The sequence below is a fragment of the Gekko japonicus genome, unplaced genomic scaffold, assembly GCF_001447785.1.
Source record: "Gekko japonicus isolate JY-2015 unplaced genomic scaffold, Gekko_japonicus_V1.1 scaffold3020, whole genome shotgun sequence".
Taxonomy (NCBI): domain Eukaryota; kingdom Metazoa; phylum Chordata; class Lepidosauria; order Squamata; family Gekkonidae; genus Gekko; species Gekko japonicus.
Genome location: NW_015161502.1, coordinates 23,329 through 47,826, shown reverse-complemented (window position 1 = coordinate 47,826; position 24,498 = coordinate 23,329). Strand labels below are relative to the sequence as shown.

General features: G+C 47.4%; 1 protein-coding gene across 1 annotated transcript in view; it reads left to right on the top strand.

Annotated features, from left to right (window-relative positions):
* LOC107125758 (zinc finger protein 420-like) overlaps positions 1-24,498 on the top strand; it is a 49,489-nt gene that overhangs the window by 9,075 nt on the left and 15,916 nt on the right. Inside the window, exon 3 of the mRNA XM_015429211.1 lies at positions 20,779-20,863. Within this exon, the coding sequence (XP_015284697.1) occupies positions 20,779-20,863 (85 nt within the window). The remainder of the gene's footprint in view (positions 1-20,778; positions 20,864-24,498) is intronic.

Genomic DNA, 24,498 nt, shown 5'->3' with positions numbered 1-24,498 from the left:
GGGCGGCCGCCTCAGCCCCATTGGGGTCAGAAACACCAGGGTCAATGATATATATGTTTTTTTTCCTCTTCATTTGCTATATACTAGATCTTCTCCCTTTTTCTCCTCTTTTCTATCTTCTCTCTTTTCACTCAGTCTTTAGAGACTATAGGGTGATGACAATATACACCAAACAAAACTAAGCAAACACTCTTATGCAATATACTAACAGAATTACAAGTTTAAGTAATCGTATTGGGTACAATATTCAATAAACCTCTCAACCAGTGTTCCCTCTAAGCTGAGTTAGTGTGAGCTAGCTCACAGTTTTTTAGCCTCCAGCTCACACATTTTTGTCTTGGCTCAGGAAGGAGGGCTCCAGAGCCCACTAATTTATGCAGCAGCCAAATTGCTCGCTCACAATTTTAATGCCAGTAGCTCACAAAATAGAATTTTTGCTCACAAGACTCCATAGCTTAGAGGGAACATTGCTCTCAACCAATCACAAATTCTGTAATTGTTAAACACTATGTTACGGTTTGATTATCTTGTATCTACTGTTGAAAAATTTATGTTTTCATTTTGTTATGATTGTAACCGACTCTCTACTGTTATAAATAAAAAATTCAATTAAAAAAAAAAAGGAACGGCTCCTGCATCCGCTGCAGTTACCGGCGGCGCGGTAGTCACCGGCACAGTTGACTGGGTCATGGGGGTCCCCTAACCGGTCGTGGTAGGAGTCGAGACCCTCCCGGAGTCGTCCTTCTCAGGAATTGGTTTCTCCTCTCCGTAGCTCATCTTGGATTTGGAGAGATGCGCGGAGATAGAGAATGAAGGATTCTTAACAGAATGTCAGAACCCACAGCCAACAACGAAGTACACGCATTCAGGAACGGTAATACTTTTATTGCAGAGCTATAGATGCAGTTAAGAATGGTGGCTGCCCCATGGGCATAATAGGATATAGGGTATTCGTATGCACCCCCCCAGAGCACTGGCCAATTAGGCACCCTCCCGCGCGTGGGATAAAGCTTAGAGACCGTTAGGTAGCTAAAGCTCTGAACCAACACTCTCCCACGGAACCTAGGAAAAACCCAGACAATACAAACTCCCTCCTGCACATCTATATAGATAAGCATTTCGGCGCAAAGCAGAACAAGTACAGAAAGGAATGCAGCAGCAATTATCTAGACACAGACTGAGCTCCCCAACCCCCATGGCAGCGTAGCTGACAAGCAGCTGGTAAGCTCTGAGTTGGTGTATCATTACTGCAGAGCCCCATGGACTGGGAGGGTGGTGTAAAGAAAAGCCCATATGGACAGACTGGAGAGCCAGTGGTGCAGCACTAGGCAGACAGCCCCACACTGCTCGACTACTGCAGATGAGGTTGTTCTGTCATGCTGAAGCCACAATCAGAGTGGCTCTGCCCACTTCCTTCCCGAGCAGTCTCCTGTTCCCTCCCCTGCACTAGTTGCTAACGGGCAGCATTAGAGCCCTGGATGGGCCGGTTCTGGCCCCCGGGCCTTATGTCTGACACCTCTGGCTCAGAGTGTAGGAAGAGATTCTGTCAGCCTGGCCACCTTCAACAGCATCAAAGAAACCATGTAACTGCTTAGCTTGTGAAAAGAGCTTTCCTCTTATTTCACACCTAAAAGACAACCACAGACCATCGAAAAGGTTGAAACCATGTGGACTCTTGTAAAGACCTAGCAACTGCCCAGAATCCTTACCCTAAACTGGAGGAAATGATTGTGTGAGAGAAATGCCTCCCTCTCACAGGTGTTGGAACTCACAGTTTCAAAATGGCTCACTTTCCTCTTTGTGTGCCTGCATTCCAGGCGTGCTGAGAGTTTCCTCCTTTGCAGGGGTCATTTTGTAGAAAAAGAGGTGCAGGAGCTCATTAGCATAACTTATTAGCATAAGTCATTTGCATATGCCGCACCCCCTGACATCACCGAAAGTGTGTCAGAAGGCAACACCCACCGCTCAGGCTCCACTGGACTGGTTTGGATTCCTAGCTATTGGGGGGGGGCACATGCAGATCTGCCCTCGCAGAGGAGGGAGAGCTTGTACCTGAATAAAACTTGGTCTTAAAGGTGTCACTGGACTGTTTTGGACCGGGAGCCCGAGGGGGAGGCTCTGCAACTTACCTGGCTGCTTCTTGCTCTGATAGGTCTGCTGGGAGCAGGGGGTGGGGCTTGTTGCATGTTCCCGCCCCCTGGGCTCTTTACTGCCGGAACTCCGCTCCTGTGCGCTCCTGCAGGAAATGACCCCTTCTCCTTTGCAAGATGACTGGTCCTTCCCCCTCCCCTTTCCCCCCTCCCTGCAGAGACCAGCGATTTCTAAGCGACTTCCTAGAGAGGTAGGAAATGAACAGGAAGTTCCCCGGGCCGGCTTTGGGGTTCTTTGCAGCAATGCATTGGGCCAAAGGTGAGGTTTTTCCTTGGAGGGAAGTGGGATTTTTAAATAAGACTTCAGAGGAAGAAACATGGTCTCTTTGACTGTGGCTTCATATAGAGAAGGAGACCTCTATGTGGGGCTGTCCCCAGCAGCAGCCATTTTCTGTCAGACCTTGAGGCCGTCCAGGTAAAATGGGCCAACAAGGGAACAATCTTGTCACTTTGTAGCCCTTGTAACATCTAGCTAGGGCACCTGTGGTAGGAACCAGGGAAAGAAGGATGCGTTTCTAACTAAATTTTCTTTGTTCCTTCATTTGCTGATCTGGTGCTGTGCTTAAAGTATGCTTGTAACGTTTCCTTTTTAATAAACATTTTAATCTTTTGATGCAGGTAGTGGATCTCTGTGCCACTTTTTCGGCTGCGCGCACATCTCAGTTCCCACCGCAGGAATGTTAAACAATGTTCTTTTTTACTATTTTAAAGCCTTCAATCAACTATTTTCTTTGCCGGAATCGGATTTCTGGGAATATTTGATCTTTTCCCGCTCAACCGCTTGTTTCAATTTAAATCTTAACACAGTTCAGGTAAGCGGCACGTTTATTGTTATCTAGCACGATCACTTCGGGTTTCGCATTGCTTCTTTTCACTTACTGTTGTTGCCCATCTTCAAGAGGTCGGCTGGTAGAGAGCTTAAGCCGGTATTCCGACTCGATCGGCCGCTGCAGAGTTGCTTGACACTTGCCTTCTTCGGGGGAGGAGGTCAAAGCCTGAAACTGCTCCTTCAGGAGCCGAATCACGCCAACCTCACACTCCCTCTTAGGCACTGCTGCCTGCTTGTCCCCCCCCCTCGCTGGGGAGCGATGCGTTGGGCTGAAAACTGCCCAAGCTGTCAAAAGCGGCCGTCGCTCACTTCGCACGATCGCGAAAGTGCGTCAGTCCTCCATCTTAGCTCGACCGGAAGCCCTGAAGGAGGGCCTTTTTAGTAGTTGCCCTACTTCAGTCTATCTGCCATGGTAGCTCTTTCTGACACCTGCAAAACGGGCAGAAACATATCTGTTTTCCAAACGCTGTCAAGAAATAGACAAGTCAAGGATAGCAGATGTCTACAGCCTCTCTACTACTGGCATAAACATAGTGTGGACAGCTGGCATCCTCAATTTACAAACATTTTCATCTGCCAAGGAGTTCTGGAGAGGCATTTCGAAACCCTAATCCCTCCCCAGTACAGCCTCCTGTGAGCTTTTCGGAGTCTCACCTCTAAGTTGTGGAGTCTTGTGAGCGAAAATTCTACTTTGTGGGCCGCTGGCATTCAAGTTGTGAGCGAGCGATTTGGCTACTGCATAAATTAGTCTGCTCTGGAGCCGTCCTCCCTGAGAGAAGACAAAAAATGTGTGAGCTGGAGGCAAAAAAGCTGTGAGCCAGCTCACAATAACTCAGTTTAGAGGGAACACTGCTCACCACTTTGATGCCCACAGAGTTCTGGCAGCAGGATTAATTTGGGTTGAAAGGAAAAGGTGGTATAACCCAACCCAACAACTAAATAAGTTCAAAGGGGTCCGTCCCCCCCCCAACGACATCAAGTATTGTGGAAATGAGCAGGTATCCTTGGACCTGGCAGGTGAATGTTGTGGGACTCAAATTCCTCAATCCCAGTTGTCCCTGCCACCCAGTTCCAGTTTCTCCTGGAGAGAAACAGGAGGGAGCAGTAAGGTTTTTTTCCTCCCCACCCCGACTGCATGAGCCAGAAATATCCTAGAGGGATGACTCCTCACGTGCCCCCCCTTCCTTCCTTGAGGTCGTGCCTTCATTTTACAGATTGAGAACATTCTTTTTTCATCTCACTGGTTTGGAAATAAATCTGTGTTAGGGTTGGTAACAGGTCTGCAAGGGGGGGGGGATCCTACCCATTTCCAAGAGGCTTAGTGTATGGAATTGGATGTTTGAAGAGATGGCTTAAGACCTCTGGTCAATGAAGCTAATAAATGAAAGGAAATGCATGTCTGAAGAGGTAAACAACATCCCATAAAGCCTCTGTTAAAGGGACAGCATGCTATTTTCCTCCAGGCAGTTGGCAACTCTTAAGTAAGCAGGGTTTTTATTATTATTATTATTATTATTATTATTATTATTATTATTATTATTATTATTATTATTTAATAAAACTTGGTCTTAAGGGTGCCACTGGACTGTTTTGGAGGGGGGGGGAGCTCTGCAACTTACCTGGCTGCTTCTTGCTCTGACTGAGGGCTGATGGGACCAGGGGGTGGGGCTTGTTGCACGTGCCGGCCCACTGGGCTCTTTACTGCGGGAGCTCCGCTCCTGTGCGCTCCTGCAGGAAATGACCCCTGCATACCAATATTCCAATGAGTGAGTTTAAAAAAAGCCTTAGTGTGGGTGGGAGGGGCAGAATGGCAGGAGGGCTGAGGCAAGGGAAAGGGTCCAGATAAGTGTGGGGCCTGCAAAAGTATGCATTTTCTTCCCCACATCACAGTCGAATGGGAGGCACAGAAAGTGCCCAACTTGGGAATGAGGTCAGGTGGATGCACTAAAAACACATGTTTGGGAAGAAGCCTAAAAGCAGTTGCTGGATTCAAGCCCACGGCACCAACAAGAAACCTGGGCTCAAATCTAACTTGTTCAACTTGAGCTAGATGACCCCGGGAGCCCCTTCCAATTCTATGATTCTGAGCTGTGGAGTCCTGTGAGCAAAAATCCTACTTTTGTGAGCTACCGGCATTAAAGTTGTGAGCGAGCGATTTGGCTGCGGCATCAATTCGTTTGCTCTGGAGCCATCCCTTCCTGAGCGAAGACAAAAATGGGTGAGCCAGAGGCTAAAACACTGTGAGCTAGCTCACACTGACTCAGCTCAGAGGGAACACTGCTGACAACCAACACAGCTTACCCCTCGGAAACTGCCTAAGAGCAGTTGGGCCAGTGGAAATTCACCCTTTCTGCCGCTGCTTTGTGAAAAGCAACCCCGCAGCGTCCTCCACTGGCAGACCAAAGGCGGGAGCTCACTCCCTCATGCAGCATTCAGGTCTCGAACTGCTGACCTTCCGGCCTGCAGCTCAGCGTCTTAACCACTTGAGCCATCGCAGCGTTAGTTTGCTTTAATTTTCTTTCTTCTACTCAACCGTGGCATTTTCTGAGAGGGCTGGGATTCCCCCAGGAGCACAACCCAACTCCTGCCAACCTAGCGGTTCGAAAGCAAGAAATTGCAAGTAGATAAATAGGTACCGCTTTGGTGGGAAGGTAGCAGCATTCCGTGCGCCTTGGTGTTTAGTCACGCTGGCCACAGGACCACAGAAACGTCTTCGGACAGCGCTGGCTCTTCGGCTTTGAAACGGAGATGAGCACCGCAACCCTAGAGTCGGATTGGACTGGCTTTCGAGCAAGGGAGACCTTTACCTTTACCTTTTTACAACCCCAGTGCGGAGTTAGTCTAGAGCAATTCCAGCTGAGCTGTATTATAGGGCGCCTCTGAGGGCAGCCGGGCTGAAGTCCAATCCAGTGTGTCCGAGTCTGTGCGCACCGTTCCTCCAGTGAAGGACAGGAAACGTGTGTTTTTTTCCCCTTTGTCTGCAGCACTGAAAGGGTTAAGCAGCAGAGCTGTCTGCTAGAGTGGCCGAGCAAGGAGCGGGGAGGGGAAAAGAGGAAAGGCTCTTTTCCAGGGAGGGGAGGGGGGAGGCTTTGCTATCGAATCGCCAAAGAGGACAGGGAGGGCTTCGGAGATGCAGCAGCACGCCAAGGCCTTGCAGCCGGATCCTGGGAAGGTTTACTCACAAGTAAGTCATGGGGGGGGGGGGCAGGCGAATAAACAATACTGTTTCGATCCTGCAATAGCGAAATGCTGCGTGTGTTTTTGGTGGGGATTTGGGACTGATTCGTTTTAAAGCGCAATGCTCTCTTTCTAGGAAAACCCAACCCTATAGAAAAAAAGGTGGAGCCGGTTTATCTCTCGTCTGCCTTTCCAAGGCAGAGTAGAGGATTATCCCACAAGACCTGGAGGCGGTCTCCTAAGGATCGCTCGAACCGCCTGCCTTTCCAAAGGCAGATGGATCGATGGAGAGATTGGAAAGGCAGATAGATCGAGAGATTATTAGCAGACCACCTCCAGGTCTTGTGGGTTAATCCTCTACTCTATCATTTATTTATTTAACGTAGGGCAGAGTGACATGTAGGAAGTATATAGGTAAAGGTAAAGGTTCCCTTGCTCGAAAGCCAGTGGAATCCGACTCTAGGGTTGCGGTGCTCATCTCCGTTTCAAAGCCGAAGAGCCAGCGCTGTCTGAAGACATTTCCGTGGTCATATGGCCAGTATGACTAAACACCAAGGCGCAAGGAACGCTGTTACCTTCCTAGTGAAGTGGTCCCTATTTATCCACTTGCAATTTCTTGCTTTCGAACTGCTAGGTTGGCAGGAGCTGGAACTAGAGATGGGAGTCCGTCAGGCACACTGGGGTCTTGAACTGCTGAACTACCGACCTTCCACAGCCTGTAGTTCAGCGTCTTAACCACTTGAGCCACCGCAGCTCCAGGAAGTATATAATAATGGTCAAATATGTAACCAAGTTGTTGACCCTAGGTACTTTTCAGTCTGTTTTCAGACCTGCCTAATGCAATGCTCCCGCCCTAAGCTGTGTGGAGTCTTGTGAGCAAAAATTCTTCTTTGTGAGCGACCGGCGTTAAAGGTGTGAGCCAGCGATTTGGCTGCTGCATAAATGAGTTTGCTCTGGGGCCATCCCTTCCTGAGCTGAGACTGAAATGTGTGAGCTGGAGGCTAAAAAACCCCCTGTGAGCTAGCTCACACTAACGAAGCTTAGAGGGAACACTGCCGCCGCCTGTATGGGACACAGAGAGCTCTGCTACCTTTAGCTGATGATCTCTGTCGAAATCTAGACTCCCTGTGGCTCCTCCTGGATCACTTAACATAGTGGACCCTGCCCTCTTGTCGAGGTGCCCACAGGCAGGATTAGGCATCAGGGGCTGTGGGCTGGACAAGTCGAAATCATTCCTCGTGGACCGGACCCAAAGAATTGTCTTTGGAGACCAGTTATGATCAGTGTAGGACTTAGACCAGCATGGTGCAGTGCTTGAGAATGGCAGAATCTATCCTGGAGTTTGATTCCCCACTCCTCCTCCACAGGGAACCTGCTAGGTGACCTTGGGCCAGTCACAGTTCTCTGAGAAATTGCTCGGCCCCACCAGCCTCATAAGGTGCCTGTTGTGCAGAGAGAAAGGGAATGCAGTTGTAAGTCGCTTTGAGTCTCTTTAAGGTCGAATAAACTAGGTTATAAAAACTTCTCTTTGTCTTCTCTCAGAGCTGTTCTCTCAAGAGCAGTTCTGTCAAGAGCTCTCTCAGCCCTACCTACCTCACAGGGTGTCTGTTGTGGGGAGGGGAAGGGAAAAGGAGTTTGTAAGCTGCTCTGAGACGCCGGGTGAAGGGCGGGGTATAAATCCAACTCTTCCTCCTCTTCCCCCTCCTCCTGTTGGGTGTAGTGGTTAAGTGCGCGGACTCTAATCTGGGAGAACCGGGTTTGATTCCCCACTCCTCCACTTGCAGCTGCTGGATGACCTTGGGCAAGCCACAAGGGCGGGGTATAACTCCAATCTCCTCTTCTCTTCTCCTGCTCTTCTTCTTCCTCTTCTTCCCTGTGGGGTCCCACAGTGTGGAATCCTTTGCCCCAGTCCCTTCAGTCTTTCTGTAAAGCCATTAGGCCAGATTGTTTGTAGTTTGGGGGTTGGCTTTCATTGATATGCAGATGATACACAGAGAGAGCGAGAGAGAGATATCTCCTCTCTCTCTCTCTCTCTCTCTCTCCACAGAAAACATTGCTAGGCCAGAAGGATCAACACAATACCCAAAGGAGACCTTGGTGCAGTTCCACCATGCCAGCAATTACACAGAACAGTGGGTTTAAGTGTCTTCTGTGTCCAAGTCAAGCCATCCCTCTCCAGTATGGGGCTCAAGCTGAGCTTTTTCTCTGGCTCAAAATAAATTTAAGGCCAGGCCTCAGACTGGAGGTTTAATAGTAGAATGAGGAAACGAGTAGTGTACCTGCCTCCTGTTCCAGGTAATGGCCATGACACTTCAGCATAGCTGCATAGGGGGAATTATATATATATATATATACACACACACACACACACACACACATATACATATACATATACATATATATAATTGTTCAGTCTGTTACATCAAATATTTGTAGCTATACACAATTCCCTCCCTCCCTCCCTCCCTTTTAATCTTAATCTTTTCACCCCAGCCATGGGCACAAAATTTTTAATCTTCCACTGAATGTTTTTTTCTTTTTTCTTTCAGTATCCAATCTAGGTAGGTCTTCCATCTGGTCTTAATTTCCGTGGATTTTTCTTCCCATGTTGTTCCCTTGTTGATTGACGCCACCGATATCGGACTGTATAAAGTCAAACAAATAGTTGTGCCAGATTTCTATTGTCCATTTACTTTTGCCTTTCCAACCTAGAGTTATGACCGCCTTTCCCGCCAGTAACATAGCCTTAACTAGATTTTGAATAGTCCTATCCAGTAACGGGCTTCCTATTGTACTTAACAACATTAGATTAAAGTCTATAGTGTAGAGAGAGCTCCTTGTCCAAATCTCCTTGTGAAGCAGTAGAGGTCCTGAATCTCTGTCTGGCTGCTGTGGTTAAAATGGCTCAGAGTGAACAAGCTGAACTCAAGTGCTGGGAAAACAGGAGAAATGCTAGTTGGGAAGGCAAAGGTCTTCAAGGACATTGTGCTCCCCATTTTTGACGGGGTTCAGCTGATCCTTGCCGATACAGTTAACAGCCACGGGGTTTTACTGGACCCCCACATTATTGCTGGAGAAGCAAGTTAAGGCAGTTGCCAAAAAAGGCTGTCTCGCAATTCAGCCTCACTCGAAAAATGGTGCCTTCTGCGCTGATGTGGCCACCAATGTTCCCTCTAAGCTGTGGAGTCTTGTGAGCAACAATTCTACTTTGAGAGCTACTGGCATTAAAGTTGTGAGTGAGCAATTTGGCTACTGCATGAATTAGTTTGCTCTGGAGCCCTCCCTTCCTGAATGAAGACAAAAATCTGTGAGCCTTAGGCTAAAAAACTGTGAGCTGGCTCACACTAACTCAGCTTAGAGGGAACACTGGTGGCCACCTGGATCCGTGTCATGGTGACATCAAGACTAGACGGCTGTGATGCAGAATCAATCAAAATCAGTCCAGGAACTCCAGTTGGTGGAGAATGCCGTAACTGGACTATTATCAACAGCTAGATGGAGCATTGATATAACTCCCATCTGCAGTCACTCCACTGCCCCCCCCCCATCAGTTACCGGACTCAGTTTAAAGGACCGGCTCTCGCATACGAAGCCCTTCCTGACCTTGGAGCCTCATACCTGCAAGACTGTCTCTCCTCCTAGGCTCTGCCATGACATCTTTCCTCATAGGAGCAGGGACGTCTGCAGGCATCAAGTCTAGAGATGTAAAATTTCCGGAAATTTTGAAGCTCGGAAAAAACCCCGTTTCCCCCCCAGTTTTTTTCGGGGGGAAATGGAAATTTTTGGAAAAATTGAAAAAAATGCTACATTAGCATTTATTTTGTCTTTTCTAGATTGAAAGTCATTCTGTTACTTTAGGAACATAAAATATGACTATGGACATTTTTACTTGGCATGAAATTATCACAACTAGCATATTAAAAATATAGTGTATCCAAACAATTATTACAAACAGAATACCCACCCATATGAAAAAACAAAACTGAAACCTTTTTATTTTCTTCTGACAATAGCACCTCCTAAAGGGAGAAATGCATCTTGTTCTTGCATTGGAGAGTTCAGTTTGTAACCTAGGACTTGCTTGTCCTCAGTGCACAGAAATCAAATCAATCTGATACCACATATATATATATAATTTTTCGGGAAAAAACAAAAAAGGCTTCAGGGAAAAAATGGAAAAAACCTGGTTTTTTTCCAAATTTTTCCGGTTTTTTTCCGGGCCTTCACATCTCTAGCGCCAACCTGCAAAAGGGCAGAATCAACAGGGCCTTCTCTGTGGTGGCTCCCACCTTGGGGAACAGCCAGCCAGAGGGGATCGGGAAGGCGTCTAGTCTCCTGGCTTTCTGCAAACTGTTCAAAGCTAAATGATTCATGCCCTGAACTTGGATAGCCCAGGCAAGCCCGATCTTGTCGGATCTCAGAAGCTAAGCAGGGCCGACCCCGGCAAGTACTTAGATGCAGGGTTCCCTGTAAGCTGAGTGAGTGTGAGCTAGCTCACAGTTGTTCAGCCTCCGGCTCCCACATTTTTGTCATAGCTCAGGAAGGAGGGCTCCAGAGCAAACTAATCTATGCAGTATCCAAATCGCTCGCTCACAGCTTCAATGCCAGTAGCTCACAAAGTAGAATTTTGGCTCTGTGTGGGGAGGGGAAGGGAAAGGAGTTTGTAAGCGGCTCTGAGACACCTTTGGGTAGTGAAGGGCGGGGTATAAATCCAATCTCCTCCTCCTCCTCCTCCTCCTCCTCCTTCTTCTTCCTTTCCCTTCCCCTCCCCACAACAGACAACCCTGTGAGGTAGGTGGGGCTGAGAGAGCTCTTGACAGAAGCTGCTCTTTTTCAAGAACAGCTCTTATCAGAACTACGGCTTGCCCAAGGCCATCCAGCCAGGTGCAAGTGGAGGAGCAGGGAATCCAACCCGGTTCTCCCAGATTAGAGTCCGTCCACTTAACCACCACACCAAATTGGCTTAGAGGGAGCATTGCTTGGATGGGAGACCTCCAAAGAACACCAGGGCTGGGACACAGAGGCAGGCAAGGAAACGTCCAAGCCCCAGTAGGGCTCTCCAGAAGACGACCATGACTTCCAGGTGCGTGCGCTCGTTTGCGCGCGCACACACACACACACACACACAAATACAAAAAAACCCCACACCTAAATTATTCATTTGGGCTTTTCTACACAGGCAATAGAGTGGCATTGTGCAAAATAATTCACAAAGTTACTTGGACAGATCATTAGAAACTGTGGTCTATACGACTAAGCAGTGTTCCCCCTAAGCTGAGTTAGGGTGAGCCAGCTCACAGTTTTTTAGCCTCCGACTCACACATTTCTGCCTCAGCTCCGGAAGGGATGGCTCCCGAGCAAACTCATTTACGCAGCAGCCAAATCGCTCGCTCACCACTTCAATGCCGGTAGTTCACAAAGTAGAATTTTTGCTCACATGGCTCCCACAGCTTAGAGGGAGCGTTGCTACCAAGTGTGGCTTGTTGTGAGATGTATCCTACTGCACCATTTCGCATTGTTTAATGTGTCATGTCAGGGCTGTTTTGGGGCAGGGAAGCACAGCGGAGTTCCGGCTGGCTTCTGAGTTGGCCACGCCCACCGCCAAAGGGAAGGCCTGGAGAGTAAACCCCCCCCCTCGCGACTCCATGTGCCTTCCCTCCCTTCCAAGGGAAGGCACAGGGTGTGGCCTGATATGCTAATGAGCTGTGCTGTCAGGGGTGTGGCCTATCATGCTAATAGGTTTCTGCTGCTGGGTGTGGCCAGTTATGCTAATACGTTCCTGCTGGCCTTTTTCTACAGAAAAAGCCCTGGGTCATGTTAATATCGATGCTTTGATTCTGTTAATTCTTTTTTAGATTTCTGGTTGCTTCTGCAACCTATTTCGTTGTTTACTGAATGTCTCATCCTGTTGATCGCATTGATCCGCCTTAACTCGCGCCGAGAGAAATGCATGTTATGTTTCTATTTGTGAGTTGAATCGGTGGCCCTTGCGGGGGCAGAAAGACAGGATCTGAATTTTGTAAATTAAAACAAAAATTAATCTCAGCCATGGTGGTTGTAGGGAGGCCCAGGAGGGACCCCCAGGAGTGATCATGTGGGCACAATCATACAAAGCCGACTGGCCACACCATATGCCATGCGTTTTGGCTGGTTCTCCCCCCTGTCAGCTATGCTGCCGTGAAGGTTGGGGAGTTTGCTGGGGAGTTTGGTCTGTATCTGGTTAACTGCTATTGCTTTCCTTTCAGGTCAATTGCTACTGCATTCCTTTCTGTGCTTTCTCCGCTGTGCGCCGAAACGCTTATCTATACGGATGTGCAGGAGGGTGTTGTGGTGTCTGGGTTTTCCCTAGGTGTCGTGGGAGCGGGTTCGTTCTCAGCTTCAGCTACCTAACGGTCTCTAAGCCTTATCCCACGTGCGGGAGGGTGCCTAATTGGCCAGTGCTATGGGGGGTGCATACGAATACCCTATATCCTATTATGCCCATGGGGCCGCCGCCATTCTTAACAGTGCCTATGTTACTGCATCTATAGCTCTGCAATAAAAGTATAACCGTTCCTGAATGTGTGTACTTCGTTGTTAGCTGTGGGTTCTGACACTGCTGTGGGTTCTCCCCCCCATGGGCTGTCTTCATGGGGGTTCACAGCCCACCCTGCTCTCGTTCATCCAGGCAGCTCCTCTGTCTTGACCTGGAAAGGCTTGACGCCCCTCTGCCTTTCCCCCCTCTGCTGGTTGCTTGGACAGAGCTATTGCCTAGTATGTCCAGTCTAGAAGAGAAGAAGAGGAAGAGATTGGCTTTATACCCCACCCTTCACTACCTGAAGGAGTCTCAGAGCCGCTTACAATCTCTGCTCCCTTCCCCTCCCCACAACAGACACCCTGACAGGTAGGTGGGGCTGAGAGAGCTCTGAGAGAACAGCTCTGAGAGAACTGTGTCTGACCCAAAGTCACACCAGCAGCTGCATGTGGAGGAGCGAGGACTCCCAGATTAGCGTCCGTGCTCCTAACCGCTACACCAAACTGGAGGAGATACCTGCAGTGGTTAAGCCGTTACTAGTCACTTTGTCCCGGACTCCAGTTTACCCTGAGATGTAGCCCCTGGGACAGACTGGTCCCCAGAAATCAGACACCAAGCGCATCATTTCCACACCACGACAAATTGTCATTTTCCTGAAGGACCAAAAGGGCCTATCTAAAAAAGCTTGATATGTAGTGTAGCCTAAACGACATTAATCCTGATGTGCAAACTAAAACAATGACGCTCCTTCTGATCCACCGGGGCAACCCTTTGGTGTCTCTTGACCAGGGTCAGTGATGTAGCTCTGTTCTCTTTTGGAATCTTTCTGCCTCTTTGATATCTTTTCCTCTCCCTCTTTATAGTCATGCAAGTAAGAGTATCTTTCCAGCGTTGGAAGTGACCCAAAAGAAGGGGAAGGAGATAGAATCGTCGGACCCAGAAGGACCTGGAATTGGCAAGAGATCGAGGAAAGGTCCCCATCCCACCCAAGCAGGGTGTGGTGCTGGATTCTGGGAAAGAGCTGTGGCAGAGATCTTGCCTCAGGATACGATGACTGCAGAAGTACGCAGCCGATGCTTCCGGCAGTTCTGTTACCAGGAGGCCGATGGGCCCCGAGAGGTTTGCAGCCAGCTCCATGGACTTTGCAACCAATGGCTGGAGCCAGAGAGGCGCACCAAGAAGCAGATGCTGGACCTGGTGATCCTGGAGCAGTTTCTGGCCGTCCTGCCCCAGGACATGCAGTGCTGGGTCAGAGGATGCGGGCCAGAGACCAGTTCCCAGGCGGTGGCCCTGGCCGAAGGTTTCCTCCTGAGTCAGGCAGAGGAGAAGAGGCAGGCAGAGCAGGTGAGTGCACTTCCTTTGCTCATTTCAAGCAACGGCCTTATCCTAAGGCTTCCGTGACAGACTTTCCCACCTCTAGAGGGTTCACTAGGCTGAGAAGAAAACTCAACCCTAATTCTTGCCCCTGGGGTCGAACCAGCTCTGCTGGTCGATGCAGGGATGAAGAGTCTGGGAGCGGGGCACGATCCGTCTGCTCGGCGTGTTCCATGCCTTCTCTTACCTCTCTCCCTTGCTGCTCCTTCAGATGGGACCATCCATGAAGATGGAAGCTAAGTTCTCTGAGGCAGAAGGAGCTCCCTCCGAGGAAGGGCAGAGGGCTCTGGCCCAGGTGTGTGCCCAAGGTGCCCTCTCAGATGGTAAGGCTGTTTTATGGCTTGACGGTATTGGGGCACATCGTGAAGTTCTTGGGTGGATAAAGGAAATGGTTGTGTCACCAACGCAGAGTTAACTTGCGGGACTCCGTACCATGGGACATACTGATTAGGGGGATTTGAGGAACTGCGGTGGCTCAAGTGGTTAAGACACTGAACTGCAGGCTGTGGAAGGTCATGTAGCCTCAAGTTAGATTAAAATCATACAGTACTCTCAAACAAAGACCTTATGGGACCCTGACCAAATGCCTTTTGGCATTATGGCCTTCTTCAGTGGTCAAGCATCATAATTACACAATGGCTCCAGACACTGCAAAAATATTACAATAATTAATCAATATGGGGCCAAGTTGGAACTGTGCTAAAGAAAAAAAGAAGGGCTAGGAAAATTTTTTTTATTAAAATTAGTATAATATTTATAATATTTGAATTATCACCTGAAAATATGTTCAAAATATCTATTTGAGATAATTTACTTTTACTCAATATCTCTGACTTTAGGCAGAGATATGCTTAGAAGGCCTCCTTTGAAATCACCTTCTGCGCAAGTCAGGTACACGTATTTTGTGATAAATACATGCAGGGCTCTTTTTGTAGAAAAAGCCCAGCAGGAACTCATTAGCATAATAGGCCACACCCAACAGCAGAAACTCATTAGCATATTAGGCCACACCCATGACAATACAGCTCATATTAGGCCACACACCCCATTTTACCAGAAGTGTGCTCATCCAGCGACACCCACCTTTTGCTTCTTATTCTGTTTACCTTGTTTGTTGTCAAAACCCAGGGCTTTTTTTTTTTGGAGCAGGGACTCTTTTGCATGTTAGGCCACACACCCCTAATGTAGCCAATCCTAATGAGTTCCTGCTGTAGGGTGTGGCCTATTATGCTAATGAGTTCCTGCTGGGCATGGCCAACTCGGGAGCCAGCCGGAACTCCGTTCCTGTGCGTTCCTGCCCAAAAATAGCCCTGAATACATGTATTTTTGTATAATTGATGTATACTTATATTCTATATTTATTTAAATATTGGGCCCTTTGATTTGGATTGATCTAACCTTCTACTTCATCTGGATGCGACATCAGCGTGACATCAAGTCCAACCCATGATCCATCCCCAAAGCTTGAAGGGGTTATAAATCATGGGCTGGCATCCCTAGCGGAGTTCCCTCTAAGCCATGCTAGAGGGGGTGCTGGCACACAGATTTTTACCTGGCTGCTCAGGGATTTTAGCTACCAGCTCACAGGCATTTTCCCCTCCATTGGAAAGGTGAGGGTAGACCTATTCTCCGGAGGCCAGGTCTACTAATATAATGGAAAGGGGCAGGTAGACCTGTTCTCCAGAGGCCTGGTCTACCCCCATAGATGATATTTTCTGTAATGAAATTTGACTTGATTTTGTTTTATCTTATAATGTTTAAATGATTCTTTAAAAATAGTTTAAATATACTTTGAAATAATTCATTCTGAGATTTTTAAAAAAAATACTCTAAAAACTACTAACCTTCTAAAAACTAAGTCAACTGTAGACTCAGTCACAACTTTAATGCTACTAGCTTTCTTTGCTCATGAGGTAAATTTTTTGCCAACAACGCTGTGGAGCTTAGGGGGAACACTGATCCCCAGTCCAGCAAGCTGTTTCCTGTTGTGGCCCACCAGATGCCCACGGGAAGCCTCTAGGCCAGGGGCACAGAAGCCCACTTTTTGGCCCCGAGCGACAACTTTTCAAAGGTATGCTGCCTCAGAACATGGAGGTTCCATTTTCACCACGGCTAATAGCGGCACCCAGATCTGCCAACTTTTCCTTTTTATGAGCTGCTTGGAGGCCCTCTAACGGAAAGAAAGAAGGTGAGATATGAATATTTAGATTCAAGCGAATAAAAATGCAACTGCCTTCCAGTAATCTGCCTAATCCCCCTTTAAAAAGGTAAAGGTAAAGGTTCCCTTGCTCAAAAGCCAGTCGAATCCGACTTGCGGTGCTCATCTCCGTTTCCAAGCCGAAGAGCCAGCGCTGTCCGAAGACGTTTCCGTGGTCATGTGGCCGGCATGACTAAACACCGAGGTGCACGGAACGCTGTTACCTTCCCACCGAAGTGGTCCCTATTTATCTACTTGCAATTTCTTGCTTTCGAACTGCTAGGTTGGCAGGAGCAGGAACTAGAGACGGGAGCTCACTCCGTCATGCGGCACACTCTGGTCTCGAACTGCTGATCTACTGACCTTCCACAGTCTTAACCACTTGAGCTACAGAAACTTTCTGCAGTCTGCAGTTCAGCAAGTCAATGAAAGGCAGAGGCTCACCTAACAGTCTTCCTTCCCCTTTTGTTCTCTTTGTCTCCCTTGTAGTCAGTGCACAGGTGCTGTCAAGCCACCGTCTTTGCAGAGGTGTGGAAGAAGCAGCTGCACCACCTCTGGTCCAGGTAGGGGGGATGAGCGGGGGACGGCCTGGCAGGTGGGGATGATGATTTCTATAGTCAAGAAAGCTAACACTTAGGCAGAAAAGTGTTACGCAGAAAAACTCTCTTAAAAAAGACCAGTTTCTTGGCACAGAGTTAGAAGGGATCCTAGAGGTCACCAACTCCAACCCCCTTGCTCAGTGTGGGAATTAGTCAACAACAGCACCCCACTCTGCTTAAAGAAGAAGAAGAGAGAAGAGAAGAGATTGGATTTATACCCTGCCCTTCACTTGGAGTCTCAGAGTGGCTTACAAACTCCTTTCCCTTCCCCTCCCCACAACAGACACCCTGGGAGGTGGGTGGGACTGAGAGAACTCTGACACAAACTGCTCTTTTTCAAGGACAGCTGTGCCAGAGCTTGTGACTGACCCAAGGTCACATCAGCAGGCCTCCAAGTGGAGGAGTGAGGAATCCAACCCGGTTCTCCCAGATTAGAATCCGCGCACTTAACCACGACACCAAACACTACACACACCTTCAAAAAATGCTTAGAAACGATTGAAAGAAGCATCCTGCATATACCTGGAATGCTCCACTCCAGTGTACATTCTCTGCCTAGCATGATCTCTGACGAGGGAATCTGCTTTTTCTTTCAGGGTCCCTTTTCCTTTGAGGAGGTGGCCGTGTATTTCACGGAGGCAGAGTGGGCCCTGCTGGATCGGGGCCAGAGAGCTCTCTACAGGGAGGTGATGCGGGAGAACTATGGGAGCGTGGCCTCTCTGGGTAAGGACCTTTCATAGGTGCCCAAGGTGTGAATTGCTGTCATTGGGATGATGTTTGGATCAAAATATTGAACAAGTATACATCGTGTTGAGGCCTGCCCTTGTTACTTGCCCCCATTGGGGGCCTCAAGGAGTGTGTGTGGGGGGGCAACTTGAGAACTTCTCAAGAGGAAATCAAGAGAGTATTTCTGGCTGCGAGTGGGTATCCTTCACGGTTATGTCAAGGGAATGGACAAGGAATAACTATATGGAGGGTTTAACATAAGAAATACCATACTGGATCAGGCTAGTGGCCCGTTCACTCCAACACTCTGTGTCAAACAATGGCCAAAACCCGGGTGCCATCAGGAGGTCCACCAGCAGGTCCAGTTTCTGCTTTTCAACTCAAGAATTCTTTGCTCGGTAGAATGATAAAGCCTGCTGGATACTGAGGATGGGTGGTCTTCTGGGGCCTGAAATTTGGAAGACCGGGAAGTTCCTTCTGGGGCTCAGCTCATTTGTGGTTCTAGAAGGAGTACATACTGGATATTCCAAGTTAAAGGCCTCATAACTTGAGAAGAGCCCTTCTGGATGAGGGCAATGTGCTAACTCCTGTCGCAGTCTTCCCTCCCCACAACAACTGGCAGACCATTCAAAAACCATGGGGGTCCCCTTTGAACTGTTTGGTTTCACTTAGTTTGGTGCAGTGGTTAAGAGTGGCAGTCTAATCTGGAGGAATCGGGTTTGCCTTTCCAGTGTTCCCTCTAAGTTGAGTTAGTGTGTCTTGGTGTTAGTCTTCTTGGTGCTTGGGGAGGTCAATAGTGGGAGGGCTTCTAGTGTCCTGGCCCCACTGGTGGACCTCCTGATGGCACTGGTATTTCTTTTCTTTCTTTTTTTTATTGACTCTTCTAAAAAGAAGAGAGTTTATTCTTTTTTCATATAGGAAAAAGGGAGGTATATAGTGGGATAAAGAAAAGGGTTGGGTGATATTATTATTAGTATGTTAATCTTTTACTAGTAATACACAAATCTTCTTTTGGCTTCTTCTGCGAGTATTTCTGGCCACTGTGTGATACAGAGTGTTGGACTGGATGGGCCTTTGGCCTGATCCAACATTGGCATCTCTTATGTTCTTATGTATGAGCTGGCTCACAGTTTTTTTAGCTTCCGGCTCACACATTTTTGTCTCCGCTCAGGAAGGGATGGCGCCAGAGCAAACTAATTTATGCAGTAGCCAAATCACCGGCTCACAACTTTAATGCCGGTAGCTCACAAAGTAGGATTTTTGCTCACAAGACTCCAAAGCTCAGAGCAGTGGTTCTCAACCTTCCTAACGCCGCGACCCTTTAATACAGTTCCTCATGTGGTGGTGACCCCCAACCATAAAATTATTTTCGTTGCTACTTCATAACTGTAATTTTGCTACTGTTGTGAATCATAACGTAAATATCTGCTATGCAGGATGTATTTTCATTGTTACAAATTGAACATAATTAAAGCATAGTGATTAATCACAAAAACAATAAGACCATCGAAAATCTGTGCTTTCTGATGGTCTTAGGTGACCCCTGTGAAAGGGTCGTTCGACCCCCAAAGGGGTCGCGACCCACAGGTTGAGAACCGCTGGCTTAGAGGGAGCATTCACTCCTCCACATTCAGCCAGCTGGGTGACCTTGGGTCATTCACAAGTTCTCTTAGAGCTGTTCTCTCAAGAGCAGTTCTCTCAGAACGCTCTCAGCCCCACCTACCTCACAGGGTGTCTGTTGTGGGGAGGGGAAGGGAAAGGAGATCGTTAGCCGCTCTTGAGACTCCCAAGTGAAGGGCGGGGGTATAAATCCAATCTCTTCTTCCTCTCCCGGCTCCCCCTCCCCCAAGGAAACGTGTATTTTAAGAGGCTGTAAACCAGCTTTTCTTTGCTCTTGTCACAACTAGAAGGAAACTGTGTGCAGTCACAGGACTGGATACCATGATAACTTCTTGTATTTAATCATCAAAAGATCTGCATGGCTAGTCAAATGCAAAGGGTGGGGAGAACGATTCTTTGCCACTTTTTGCAGTCAAATACATATTGGGAAGTCTTAGGGAGGGGAGGGAGACTTGGAATATAAAAACAGCACTGCTAAAGGGCCCAGTTGGGGAAAAGTTGTGACCAGCAGCTTCAGTTGAGTGGAGTAAGGAGAGAACTCCTGACAAAGGAAACAAAATACACACCTATCTGTCAAGAGTGCCTGATTTCTGGCCAGTTTGGTGTAGTGGTTAAGTGCGCTGACTCTAATCTGGGAGAACCGGGTTTGATTCCCCACTCCTCCACTTGCTCCTGGCTGGATGACCTTGGGCAAGCCATAGTTCTGATAAGAGCTGTCCTTGAAAAAGAGCAGTTTCTGTCAAGAGCTCTCTCAGCCCCACCTACCTCACAGGGTGTCTGTTGTGGGGAGGGGAAGTGAAAGGAGTTTGTAAGTTGCTCTGAGACACCTTTGGGTAGTGAAGGGCGGGGTATAAATCCAATCTCTCTTTCTTTCTTTCTTTCTTTCTTTCTTTCTTTCTTTCTTTCTTTCTTTCTTTCTTTCTTTCTTTCTTTCTTTCTTTCTTTCTTTCTTTCTTTCTTTGATTTTTATCCCGCCCTCCCACCGAAGCGGCTCAGGGCGGCTTACAATAGTTTAAAAACCAGTAAAAATTAATATATCACATCTAAAAAATACAATCAGTAAAACAGCCAAATATAACTTATGAACATTAAAATTACAGTTAGAACATTACAGTTTGAGCATGGCGGCCATCCCTTATAAAGTGCTAGAGCGATTGATCTGGGCTATTAAACGCTTGTCGGAACAGCTCAGTCTACCGCTCTACGGAATTGGTGGAGATCCTGCAGACCTCGAATTTCATTTGGGAGCTGATTCCACCATACTGATGCAGCTAGGGAAAACGCCTTGCATGAGTGCTGACTGGCTCTCTCTCTTATTCCAGGGGAAGGTATCAAGGAGACAGTTGAGGAATTCCAGGAGTTCTCATTGGGAAGAGAAGAGGAAGAAGAGTCTGACTGTAACTTCCGGGATCGAGGTGGACGAGAGAGGCAGGAGGGAAGCAATGATAAGGAGGCAAAACCTTGTCAAGGAGGGGATTCCCATGAAGTAATTCACATGGTAGAGGAAACACACAAATGCTTTGATGAGGGATTGAGTTTCTCAGATCAAACTCAATATGATGTTGATTTGCAAAAGCACCCTGTGAAGAAGGCCCATAATTGCTTGCAGTGTGGAAAGAGCTTCCTCTGCGGAGAGGATCTCATCACACACCAAAGAATCCATATAGGAGAGAAACTGTATTGCTGCTCAGGCTGTGACGAGAGGTTCTCAGAGAAATCAAAACTCCTTCAACACCAGAGAGAATGTTCCCACCATTCAAGAGGAGAGCCACTGATCTGTTCAGAGAGTGGGGAGAGTTTATTTGACGGGAAGGCACATCAATGCTTTCTGTGTGGGAAATGTTTCAAGTGCCGATCACATCTCCTTTTGCACCAAACAACCCACGCAGAGGAAAAACCTTTTGAATGCTTGGAATGTGGAAAGAGATTCCAACGCAGTGTTGATCTTCGAGGGCATCAAAGAATCCATACAGGGGAGAAGCCTTTTGAATGCTCAGAGTGTGGAAAGAGATTCAGTCAGAGTGGCAATCTTCAAAGGCATCTAAGAACCCACACAAGGGAGAAACCTTTCGAGTGCCCAGAGTGTGGAAAGAGCTTTAAATGGAGAGGCCATCTTCAACGACATCAGCGAACCCACACAGGTGAGAGAACTTTTGAATTCTCACATTATGGAAAGAGTTTCAGCTGGAGTAGTGATCTTCAGCAGCATCAAAGAACCCACAGAGGAGAGAATCCTTTTGAATGTTTAGCGTGTGGAAAGATATTCAGCTGTAGAGGCCATCTTCAAGAGCATCAAAGAATCCACACAGGGGAGAAACCTTTTCAGTGCTCAGAGTGTGGAAAGAAATTTAGTTGGAGTGTCAATCTTCAGCGACATCAACGAATCCACACAGGGGAGAAACCTTTTCAGTGCTCAGATTGTGGAAAGAGATTCAGTTGGCGTGTCAATCTTCAACAATATTTAAGAATCCACACAGGGGAGAAACCTTTTGAATGCTCCGAGTGTGGAAAGAGATTCACACAGAAATCCCACCTTCAGCAACATCAAAAAACCCACAAGAGGGGAAACCACGTAGCTTCTCAGACTGTGACAAGACCTTTCGCGTGTTTCACACCTTAACCAACCACAGGCTGGACAGAACTGAAACCATAAAAAACTATAAGGAGTGTGCATATGCTCAGAAACTGTACTGTAACCATAGAAAAGAAACAAATTTCAAACTGTGGAGAAACAGTATAAATGCAGAGATTGTGGAAGCCATGAATAAAGCCTCAAGTAGATCTCACTGGGAAGGCAGCAAGGGTGTGTTCTGAGGAGGGGGGAGTGTGGCAGGATTCTGATTATATCACAAGTTTTCTTGGTGATCCTGCATGTTTTCATGAGGTTGGCAGATTATATCAGGTTCATTGGATGGTTGCATAAGGTTTTTCTTTTATCTTGGACAATGAATTGAAGCAGTTTATTGCCTTTCAACTAAGAGTTAAATTTGGCTGCCTAATCTTCCTTAAAAACTTAACCAGCCCATATCAGATGCATTTTTAGACACATTTATTTGGTTTTCTCACTATTAGGTAAAGGTTCCCTTGCTCAAAAGCCAGTCGAGTGGACTGGTTAAGGTTTGCGCTGCTCATCTCCGTTTCAAAGCCAAAGAGCCAGCGCTGTCCGATGGCGTTTCCGTGGTCACGTGGCCGGCATGACTAAACACCAAGGTGCACGGAACACTGTTACCTTCCCACCGAAGTGGTCCCTATTTATCTACTTGCAATTTCTTGCTTTTGAACTGCTAGGTTGGCAGGAGCTGGAACTAGGGACAGGAGCTCACTTCGTCATGCGGCACACTCTGGTCTCGAGCTGCTGAACTACTGACCTTCCACAGCCTGCAGTTCAGCGTCTTAACCACTTGAGCCACCACAGCTCATGGTATTCTTACAGTCACCAAAAAGATGGTGTTTGGCACACAACCAATCCAAGATACAACATTTATGAAGGAAGCCCTGAGATTTCTTCACCCTATCAAAGACATTTATTCCAAGAAGGGTGCGTGTTTCTTACCCTCCCCCAATATTTAATCTTTACAACTATCTTGCAAGATATGTTAGTCTTAAATTGCGATCGGCTGAAGGTCATCCAATGATCTACCCACCCAAGTGTGGATTTGAAATCAGATCCACTCACACATGCCCCAACACACTGGGTCTTAACTGACCCATGTCGTGAGTGTGGGGAGTCAATCATTGGGATCAGTCGTGGCATGAAGTGCCTGCCTGTCTCAAGCATCTGCAAGAGGATTTCTTTCTGCAGCTTTATACACAACTTTTTAAAAGACACATGCCACCACACTCTTTTTTCCCTTTTTTGTAAGAGGTGTAGAAACCACTCATTTATTTGATTAAAAAATCTAATAAACAGAACTGGTGTCTAGGCCTAGGTATTAGCATCTGGGTGTGCATTCCTTCTTGGTTTATTTTTCGGGCAGGGTTTTGGAACGGTATCGGAATAATGCCCTCTGTGGAGTCTTAGGACCAAATTGCTTTTTTAGGTTTTCTAGATCTAAACTTATCCCTGGCTACAACAGTGGAAACTCTCTTCTCTTCACACCGCCTCTTCTCATGGCACCAAAAGGACAATACTGTTGGATATTGTAACTGTGCATGCAAGAGGATCTGGGAGGGAAAGGATCTATTTTTGTAAGTAACGTTTCTTTCTCTTGTTACCATTGGCGTCAGGTCATCTCTGTAATTTGTTTGAACTGCATTTCCCCCTTACCTGGGAAACATGGAGGATTGGGATACTGTGTAAAGCTTCTGTGCTTCCAAGTCATTTTTTTTTTAACATTTAACCCAATAAATGCAGTCTCTTTGAAAGAGGATTTTATTTATTTATTTATTTAGCCCTTTTAAAAGCCTGGCCTTCCTCCAAGGAACTCAGGGGGGTGTATGTTGGTGCTGCCTCCCCCAATCTGCCCTCACAACAATGAAAAGAGGCTCAAACTTGTGAAAAGCAATTTAGATGAATGTGCTGGCAAAGGAAAGATTTCCCAGATTTATTTAGATTTATATCCCGCCCTCCCAACGGCTCAGGGCGGCTAACATACGGCAAAAGCCGCATTAAATAGATAAAATACAATAAAACAAAGCCACATTAAAACACACAATAAAACCATACAATATTTAAAGTGCTCTAGTCTTCCTACATATAAATCACCCAAGACGGGATCAGTGAACCCAGTGCGGCGGCCAGCTGTCTCTAGCGCGGTCTCCAGTAGCGCTGTTCTATGCGCATTCTGCCAGGCGATAGTTGCCCTATATGATGGAAACAACAGTAGGACAATGCCACCATGGTGGAATAGTGGCGGCGGTGGCTCCTACTCAAAAGCTTGGCTGAAGAGCTCCGTCTTGCAGGCCCTGTGGAACTGCACAAGGTCCCGCAGGGCCCAGATCTTCTCTGGGAGCTTGTTCCACCAGGTAGGAGCCACCACCGAAAACGCTCTGGCCCTAGTAGGGGCCTGGAACTTCCAAGATTCATCAGAAATCAAAAATCATCTGGGAAGGGAATTAGATGTCTGGAAGACAGTGAGATTGACAAAGTGAGATTGACAACATCGTTGCAGAAGTGCGGTGCTCATCTCCATTTCAAAGCCAAAGAGCCAGCGCTGTCCGAAAACGTTTCTGTGTTCATGTGGCCGGCATGACTAAACACCTTCCCACCGAAGTGGTACCTATTTATCTACTTGCAATTTCTTGCTTTCGAACGGCTAGTTTGGCAGGAGCTGGAACTAGAGATGGGAGCTCACTCCGTCATGCGGCACACT